At 36.9% G+C, this 11,110-nt stretch overlaps 1 protein-coding gene across 1 annotated transcript in view; it reads right to left on the reverse strand.

The window, feature by feature from the left end:
• Positions 1–1,430: 1,430 nt before the first annotated feature.
• LOC113828922 (homeotic protein empty spiracles) overlaps positions 1,431–11,110 on the reverse strand; it is a 46,559-nt gene continuing 36,879 nt past the window's right edge. Inside the window, exons 2-3 of the mRNA XM_027381982.2 lie at positions 6,635–6,807; positions 1,431–4,772 (exon numbers count right to left, since the gene is read on the reverse strand). Of these exons, the coding sequence (XP_027237783.2) occupies positions 4,476–4,772; positions 6,635–6,807 (470 nt within the window). The 3' untranslated portion in view covers positions 1,431–4,475. The remainder of the gene's footprint in view (positions 4,773–6,634; positions 6,808–11,110) is intronic.

Genomic DNA, 11,110 nt, shown 5'->3' on the forward strand with positions numbered 1-11,110 from the left:
ATAATGATAATAACAGTTTTGATAACAATGATAATAGTAATAACAATAATATTAATAATAATGATAATAATAATAGTAATAATGATGATAATGATGATAATAATAATAAAGTAACAATAATTGTAATGATAATAACAAAAATAATAATCAATATAAAAAGGAAAATATAATAATAAGGATAATAATGATAGTAATAATAATAATGACACTAGAAGTAATAATAATGATAATAACAAAAACATAAATAACAGCAACAGCAATAACAATGATAATGATAATAATTATTATCACTATTGTTAACATTATTATCATAATGATAGTAATAACAATATAAAAAACAACAACAATAATATAGCATAATTATAATAATGATAATAGTGATAGTAAAGGAAATAATGACAATGATGATAATAATGATAATGATAATAATGATATTTTTAACGACAATAATCATGAAAATGAATATATCTAATCATAATAAGGATGACAATGATGGTGATCATGAAAATGATGATGGCGATTATGATGATGAGGATAATGTTAAAGATGGTGATGATGATAATGGTGATGATGATGAAGATGATAATGATCGTGATGATAATGATGATAATGATGATGACGTTGATGATGATGATGATGATTATGATGATGGTGATGATGATGATGATGATGATGATGATGATGATGATGATGATGATGATGATGATGATGATGATGATGATGATGATGATGATGAAGAGGAGGAGGATAAAATTGTTGCTGCTGCTGCTGATGGTGAAGTTGATAACACAGTGATGTTGATGATGAATACTGTATAATGGTAATAAAACTAATAGTAATAATAACAATGATGCTAATAACAACACTGATAAAAAATATGATGATAAGACATTAATAACAACGGTAATGATAATAGTAATGATAAGGACGATAATGATAACGATGATCTTATTATCATTTCATTATTTTTATTATTCTATTATCTTATCATTTTATTATTATTTAAGATAAGGAAAATAATAATGATCATAATAATAATGACAATAATAATAATATAAATATTATTAATAATAGTAATGAAAAGAACAACAATGATAATGATAAAGAAAACAATAAAGATAATAATGATAATAGTGATGATAACGATAATAATAATAATGATAATAATAATAATGATAATAATGATAAAGATGATGTTGATACTACTACTGTTATTAAGGCTACTACTTTTAATAATAATATTAATAATAATAATAATAATGATAATAATAGTAATAACAATGATAATAAAAATTATGTTAACGATAATAACAATAGTAATACTACTGATAATGATGATAACAATAATAATGATAATAATAATAATAATAATGATAACAATAATAATAATAATAATAATAATAATAATAATAATAATAATAATAATAACAATAATAACAGTTCTACTGATAATGATAGAAATGATGATGATTGTGATAATAATATAAATATCAATAATAATAGTAATGATATAATGAGAATGACAATATAGATAATAATGAGACAAACCGGGAAAATCAATTGGTAATGCTGTTCTTGAACAACACTATCAGATACGCAATACTTGTTACTGATATCGGTCAAAATCTTCGGCCGCATTATGGCAGTTCTTGTGTATCAGAAAGTAGTACTTCTTTTAAGAAAACTGAGCACTAATTGGCATTTATGCACGATGGCCATCCTGTTCATACCATACCATTCTTACCCTCCCAGCCAGGAATAGGGGGGAAATCACACTACTTTACTGTACCACTTATTTAGGAAGTGATGCCATCGGTGGCACAACTCTTCTACTGTGGCCATCCAAGCTTTTCTCATTATTCTTCCCTACATCCTACATCTCTGTCTTCTTTGTTTTATTTCTTCTTTCATGGTCGGAATGAAGTACACTCCGGTCTCTTGGAAGATGTTAGCAACGCATTCGTAGTTACACAGTTTTAAGTTAATCTCTTTGGTTCACAGTTGTTTGGTGAATCTATTTAGACAGTCCTTTGCTTGTGCCATAGTTTGTCTCTGCAACTTTGACCTCAGAATTTTCCACATCTAAAATCCAGATATAGCCATCCTCAAATTGCCAGAGGAACAAACGCTGTTCCTCCGTGCCTACGAGATGAGCCGTGTAGTGGTATGAACAAGTTTGCTGTGTTTGTAGCTAGAGGTTTGTAGCTGTTAAGGGGGTGATATTTCCTATGCAAACATCTGCCATTGCAAGGATTCGAGACCTTGCATAATACGTTCGAATCCAATGGTACTAATACGTTGTGTGAACAGGGCAAGAGGATAAATGAAGATAAGAAAAAGGAAGTGAGAGAAATTGAACCAAAGTAAGATCGACTAGAATGAAGATGACACGAGCCTCATCATTATTATCTGTAGCAACAGAAAAGTTTGATGGTAGTGGAGGTGACTAAGGGCGCACTGTTTTTTTTTCTTACTTCTGTGTGTTTGAATAAACTACAGTATGCTATCTTAAACTAATGCAACGAACAGGATCTGATGTCGGCGGTCGACAAGTTGAACGACACAGAGTCACACACAAACACAATATATGTGTGTGTGTGTATGTGTGTGTTAGTCTATGTATGTATGTGTGTGTGTGTTTGTCCATGCAAGTATGTGTATGTGTTTTAATTATCAGTTACATGTCTTGGGGTTTGCAGATTTTCAAAATGAACCAAAAATAAGCGACAAGTACTGTCCATTGACCTAATTGCAACTTCATGTCTCTAATGCCTTCGGTAGTAATATTTTAATTTCTTGGGAAAATTATGAATTATAGCAATGACTTGCAAGAATGTACTCCTACTGCTTTTAATCAATTTGATCAGTCTCGCACCTGGTGGTATATCGTTTGTGAACCATTCTCTTAGAACCAATGAACAAAATTAATGCTAATGCTGAATCGTATATTTATGAATAACCGTGAATAGACTGCCTCTCATCCGGTCATAATTTATTCACTCAAAAATATCACAACGCCACAGAATAGTACAGAAGAGAACGTACAGAGAAAACATTAAATAATTCATATACAACAGAGGGAATTGCATATATAAAAATACATCTAGGAAATATCATAAAGCTATTTTTATTTGACCAATCACATCATTGTTTAATATTTGAACCACTGCATGTGGTCCCCGATGCTAAACGTTCCTGGATCTACCTACACTTTTTGGGACTTCATGAAAATACTTCCAGGTTTGGAGAAGCGGTTCGAAACCCTTTTGGCTTCTAGATTAAAAACTAGATATCACTTTTAGCTCTCTCCTGCCTGAAAAGTAATGTCATGCAAGTGCCGGTCAAACATCCCAAAATAAAGATGAAACCTTATTCAATAAAGCATAATCATATCCCTTTAACTTTTCAAAATATGGAACAGGTATCGAGGACCACGATAGTTGCTTTCTTTTCCAACTATCGGGAAAATGGATGGTCGCTAGGCGACTGATGACATCACGAAAGTTGCACATCACTCACTCGGGCATTCACAACGGCTTGTTATTTATAACTAACAACGCAGAACATAATGGGAGGAATGTAGTAAGTATTAGGCCTCGACACTTATAATACAAAGCTGTGTTAATCTTCTGTCTTATCAATGAATCGTCTGATGTCAGGTGCGTCTGCAATGCACAGTTCACAGACTTTGGCACGAGTCTTACACGCCGTCGGGCTCGGGGTCAGAGGAAGGGTACCAAGAGGCGTCTTCGTCTCGCGAGGAGAGACTCTTGATTGATTCCCTTGTTCTTGCACCATTTTGCTTTCACGGGTCACCTGCTGCTGAACGCGATTTCCCTTTGTTGTTCCACCTCGCTCCCTCAAGGTGTATGACACCCAAGCTAAGCACAACGGAACGCACGGCGGAACAGGTTTCACTCGAGTCCATTCGCGGGCAAACACCGCGTGATCAATCCATTATTACCGTTTCTTGCGGTAAGCACAATGCCGAGGCAGTCCTGTTTGTCCGTGACTAGTTCAAGCCCTCTCGCCCGCCTCCATCCCGACGCCCTCCTTCGCCGGCCACTCTCGCCAGTTGGCACCTGCACTTCCTACCGTTCGTGTGTAAATGCATCATAAAGGTCTCTTTTCAGCGTTCGAGACCAATCCTCCAATAAGACAGGTGCACACAATGTACTTTTTTACGTGTTCATTTATATCGCCGTAGAGGTTTACTCATCAATACAGAGAATATATGTATCCATACACGCAAGAGGTGCATCATGACAAATATAGAGCGTTTATAAATGTACATGCATGTACATGTCGCAGACACACACGCACAGCACCGTGAGCGTAGACAAGGTCCTTGTAGTGCAAGAGACGGGCAGTCCCTCCGCCCGCCGCTGTGCCATGTGCCGCGGTCAGGAGATATGGGCGGGAATTCGCAGGCGTGGCTTCAAGTGGGCACGTCTTCAGTGGGCGGGAAAGGGGCCTCAGCCAGTGGTGAGGTCGAGACGGCCGCCGCCCACACCTTCCTCCTCCGAGTCCTCCAGGATTTCCTCATCGTCTTCCTCCTCCTCCATGGGCTTCGACGTTCCTTCGGGAGAGGTCGAGGACGCGGAGGAGCACTTTTCCGACGCGCCGCTGCTCCCTCCGCCTCCTCCGCCGCTGCCTCCCGATGCGCCTCCATCTCCGGCGCCCCCGCTGCCGTCGCCGCCGCCGCCCTCGCCCTCGTCCTCCTGCTGGATCCGCTTCTCCTTCGTCCGTCTGTTCTGGAACCACACTTTCACCTGCGAATGGATGCACACTTTCGTTACGGATAATTCACGTCACTGGCGTTTCGCATTTCATACCGATAATGTGCAGTATTTGTACTGTAATCATTACCAACATTATCATTCCTTCCTTCTACCCACTATCATTAATACTATAGTGTTATAATTTTTATTGTTATCATCATTATACTTATAGCCTTCCTAGCCCTTTTCTACCGCAAAATCGAATTATAATCACTGATAATGTTTTCATCATTATCGTTATGATCATTAGTTGTATTTGAACAATTGCTATATATACAGCTATTGATTATATGATAGAATTGTCATTAACACTGTCAATGTTGTTTAACACATTATTACTTTTATCGTTATTAATATTTTTATTATTGTTGTTGTTGTTATCATTATTACTATTATCATTACCATATTATTATTTTATTACCATCATCAGCATTATTATTAGTTATCATTATCATTATTATAAGCATTAGTATTGTCACAATTTTCATCATCATTATAATCCTTATTACAATATTATCATCATTGTTATCATCATCATTATAATCATAACTATTACTTTTATTTGTATGATCATCACCCTCATTATCATTACTATTATCATTATTGTTATAATTACTATCATCATTACTACTGACATCATTATTATCATCATCATATTAATATTATTGTTATTATCATCATCATCTTCATCATCATCATCATCATCATCATCATCATCATCATCATCATCATCATCATCATCATCATCATCATCATCATCATCATCATCATCATCATCATTTTTATTATTAATACTATTAAAGTAAGTGAGACAAGTGAGACCTGAAGATCGAATCCATTCACTGTTAATAATTCATTACGGCAACAACTATTATTGCTATTACTATTACTATCATTATTATCGTTATTCATCTTATAATAATAATAATAATGATAATAATGATGATGATAATGATAATGATAATGATAATGATAATGATAATAATAATAATAATGATTAATATTATTGTTATTATCATTATTATTATCCTTATTGTTATTATTGTCATCATCCTCAATAATAATAATGAAAATAAAAATGAGGATAATAATAATAATAATAATAATGGTAATAATGATAATATGATGATGATGATAACAATAATGTTAATGGCAATTTCAGCGATAATAGCATAATAATAATAATGATACTACTACTACTACTACTAATAATAATGATAATAATAACAACAACAACAACAACAACAACAACAACAACAACAATAATAATAATAATAATAATGATGATTATAATAATAATAATAATGATGAAAATAATTATGATTAAAATAATAATGATAATAACAATAGAATGAATAATTACAATAGCAATAAGAATAGTAATAATGATAAGGATAATAACAATTAAGATAATAATGATATAATGATAATAATAAAAATGATAACAATAGTAATAATAATAAGACAAATTATAACAATAGTAATAATAATAATAATAGTAATTTGATAATAATAGTAATAATAATGATAATAATAATATTGATATCCATGTTAGTATCGTACTCACTGTTACTGGCATTTGTATGGCCATCATTCTTATTATCTCATTATTATGATGACAGTAACAATGACAGCCATTATACTGATACTGGTAATAATGATTACAATGATAACGATGATGATTTTGCCTAGAATCAAATGGGCTGAACCCATATGTTATAGATCTCATGTGTGCATGTATACTGTAGTATAATGCTCGCGCGCGCGCGCACGCACGCACACACACACACACAGACACACACACACACACACTCCTCTAAGGCTAGGCAAGTCCAGATCTTCAAGAAACTGACCTGTGTTTCGGAAAGATTTAGCGACTGGGCGAGCTGCTTCCTCTCGGCGCCCACCACGTACTGGTTCTTCTCGAAGGCTTGCTCGAGCTTGAGGAGCTGGCTCGGGCTGAACGCCGTCCGGATCCTCTTGGGCTTCCGGAAGGGCTGCAGGAGGTAAGCCAGCTGCTCGGGACCTGCGACAGGATGGGGACTTTGTTAGGATTTTTAAGGTGCATAGACAGGATTATTATTTATATTATCATCTCTTTTAGATCCTACTAAAATGGTAATGGCGTCAACAAATTTTCGGGATGGACAGCTGCACTTAGCAGAGCTCACCGACCGGCCGCGCGAGCCTCCCACCGCTCATCCAAGACCAATAACCCATTAACTTTCGCATCCAATCAGGGCGCGTCCAGCCGGCAGCAGCGGCGGCGGGAACGAGCTCTCTCCCTCCTCGTTCGGATTCGCCACTACAATACCCCGGCGATAAAGATGGCTAAGATACTATATCCTTCCGCGCGCCTATTTACCATGGAGATTAAACCCGCAGTCATATGTATCCAATTTAGGATATCATGATGAGAAAAGCTCGGTTCTAGAAATTATTGCAGTGGCACTTACGAGTCCAGCGAGCGCGCGGCCACCCGAGCTCACCGGGGTCTCCAGCCGCTGATCTCAATACTGTTGGGGCGGAGAAACCCTTCCTAAATCTCTCATAATGTGCATAAGAGGTTCAATCCTCTGATAAGCGAATTGAAACGTGTCATATGATTAAAGAACCAACCGCTACCGCTCCCAAGGGTCACGGAGCTACGGTTCGAGGGTGGGATTTTCGGCCGTAGGGGATCGAGGAGGATGGGGCTGTGATTCTCGAGCCACTTCAGTTTCAGGGCATGAAGGAGGGTATTATAACTCTTAGCCGGCACGAGGACCTCTCTCATGAAGGGCTGTCAAACCAGGCCGATTCCGCCTCGGTTTAGTTGGGCGTGTGATGTTTTATTAGCGTGTTTATTAATCGGCCGAGCGGGAAAAGGAAAGGATTGTGGAAGAAAAGCGAGGCGGGGAAGGGCGCGCTGTCGAGGAGACGCCAACTCCAAGGTTTTTATCAGGAGTGAAAATGAACTCGTGATTATCGAATGCTTTCGGAAACACTATTTTATGAACAGTAAAGTAAAATGATATTTCGGGAAAGACGCAATACACTCTATATTCAGTTTTCAGAAGTAAAACAATATAGAATTTATGCGATATGAAAGATTATAGGCAGGACAAAACCTCGTGCGACTTTATTAACATTACGTACATATAATATCGTATATCTGATCTGACAATTACCTAATGAAAAGCATCGACGGAACCAACCGGGTCTGAAGTGATGCGCGGGAAAAGAAAGGAAAAAATCGCCGCACGCAGGATCTGATCCCCTAGTTTTCAAGGCGAAAAAGCTTTCACGAACGATTCCTTCGATGATATGCGTCGTTCTTGAGAATTTATCGCTTATATTTATGACCCTATAACTTGACTTGATTAATGAAGCGCGATCCAAGCCTTTGGCCTCTCTCTACATCGTTCATTGGCGCATATTTCGCACGCTTGTCCAAAAGAGAGAACGAAAGGAGATAATAACAATAAGAGAAGCTAAGGGGACGATGATGAAGAGTTTACATAAGAAAAGGAAATATTGCCGTGTCATTGTTGTGAGGCTTGTCAGTTGCAAGAGTTGTCTGACAGATGAACGCTACGTTGCGAAGACGTGGTATCATAACAGCCAACCCTTTGTTTACCTTCTGCGGCAGGGGCTCTTGAGACCAGGGCTACCAACTGTTACCCTTTCTACAGACTCGGTGAAGATGATCTCCGCGAATTAAAACCCTTATTGTTTAATCGCTTTGTCATCCCTTTTTGAAAATCAAATATGATCTGAATTTATGATATTGCTTACTGAGAAGCGGTGATGATTGTGAAGTATCATACACCATCGAATTTTAAGCGCTTTTCACACCATCAACATACAGACCGTTGGCATCACTAGTCTAAAGAGAAGATTCATGGCAGAAAAGTAGTAACTACTATATTCATAAGGCTTATCTACCTGTTACCTAATAGCTAGCGATTCAACCTTCGCGTCCTCTCCTTCAGTCATTAACTCAGCCCCGCCTCTTAAAATATCTAGCGTTCCATGGGTGGAGTGCTAATGATATGCATAAGTGAAATGCGTTCTGTGATCCCTAATGACGTTGATGACGAGTTCGAAGCTGAAGAGTAAGGGAAAGGGGAGGGAAGGAGGGAAGGCGAGAAGAAGAGAGTAGGGATTGTGAGGCAAAACAAGTAGAGAAAAAAGGACACGACTCAAGAGGTGAAACATATATTCTAAAAAAGATAGAGAGAAAAAAAAGAAGAAACATCAACAAAAGAACAGGCCACAATAACTTTTGAATTGACTGCAATTAAACCCAAAGTTGCACACACGCACACGTACAGCCACACATTCAAAAATCACACACACACACAGACACACGCACACGCAAAACTCCCCCCCCCCCAACCCACGTCACCTGACCCCCACCCTCTCGCCCCCACAGACAAACACACACGCCCTCAGACACGGGAGAGGTGAGCGTGCGTAAGTAGGGGAAGGAGAATGTGTTGACAGGCGTCGCTAAGCAGGTGTTTGTGGTGAACGGGCGCGCGTGTTCGACCGCCGCAGAAAGCAGGGAGGGAAACGCTAGCAAAACGAAAACACAAACAGAATGAAAGTGAGGAATATTTTGAGAAGGAAATCTAGACGTTGGTCAACATTTTTTCCTTTCTGTTCTGTGTTTGGTGAAGCGGCCATGATGAAGAACGTGTGGATGTGGCAGTGTTCATGATAGCTTTACATTCATGGGGGTTACAGATATTTATACATACATGAGACAATATAAGAATAAAATGAAATTATAGGATATGAATATATATATATATATATATATATATATATATATATATATATATATATATATATATATATGTATGTATGTATGTATATCTAAACATATATATATGTATATATATATATATATATATATATATATATATATATATATATATATATATATATATATATGTATGTATGTATGTATGTATATGTATATATATATATATATATATATATATATATATATATATATATATATATATATATATATATATATATATATATATATATATATATATATATATATATATATAAAGAGAGAGAGAGAGAGAGAGAGAGAGAGAGAGAGAGAGAGAGAGAGAATGGGAAGGAGCTATCAGATCTACCTTTCAAAAAAAAAAAAACAAGCACAAAGAAAAGAGTGCAAGAGAAAAAGAAAAAGAAAAATCACACATAAAAAGTTGACGCACAAGAAAAAAAACACACCTACACACACCAAAAACGAAAAAGAGAAGAAGGAAAGAAAAAGTAAAAAAAGACCTGAAGAGCATCCGCCGAGGGGAATGAAATTTAGCGAGGTTTATTAGCCCCGCGGAGTTTTGAAAATAAATACGGTATCAATTTCAGGTCCTCATTAGAACCCGTCCCTCCTTGTAGCCACGTCGGGGGATGCTTAAGCAGGCCGGATGACTGACGCTCTCTTGGTCATCTTATTTACAATCTCGGCTTTTTACGATCTGCCCACGACGTTCGGGCCGGGTGAGAGAAGGGTGTTTGGAATGGGAGGTGAGAAATGGTCATATTATATTCAATGGAGATTAATGGCGAGGGAGCGACTCAAGTGATCGCGGTTAAGTAAAGTCTGTTTTTAGGCGGTAACGTCACGGATGGGGGAGGGGGGGGGGGGGGGGGGAGGAAGGAGAGGAAGGGAGAGAGAGGGAGAGGGAAAGGGGGAAGGGAGGGAGAGAGAAAGGGAGGGAGAGGAAGATAGATAGATTGATTGATGGATAGATAGATAGATTGAGAGATAGATACATATATAGTGAGGGAAAGGAGGACGGGAAGAAAAGTATCACTAACTAGAAGAAATAATAATAATAATATAAAAAAGACAGCAACGAAAAACAAAGGTGTTAAAAGGAGTCAAAATAGGGAAAAAAGATCAGAGGGAGGATCACTCTCGGTCAAAGGAGATAGATGAAATACTTTTTTTCTAAGAATAAAGAAAGTAAGTAAAAAGAAAGAAAGAAAGGAAAAAAAACAAAAAACGAGCACCCGCTAAAAATTCACCGATTTTTATACTCATTCGCCATCTGCGGTTACGTATTCGTTCACATCTATCTGATCCTCTTGTCATGTATCTAACATCAATATAACTTACTAGTTTCTATGATTTCCAGATAATTTTAACGGATCATCGCAAGACAGCCTGACGCAGCAGTACCCCAGCTGTTCCTGATGTAATTTACTTTATCAGGTTAATTTTTTCCACATCATAAGTAGATTTACAATTCGTTATTATTCTCATTCATACTATGATGAAATGTTTATGGACTAGCTAGTAAGATATACAAACA

The sequence above is a fragment of the Penaeus vannamei genome, chromosome 13 (assembly GCF_042767895.1).
Source record: "Penaeus vannamei isolate JL-2024 chromosome 13, ASM4276789v1, whole genome shotgun sequence".
NCBI classification, from domain to species: domain Eukaryota; kingdom Metazoa; phylum Arthropoda; class Malacostraca; order Decapoda; family Penaeidae; genus Penaeus; species Penaeus vannamei.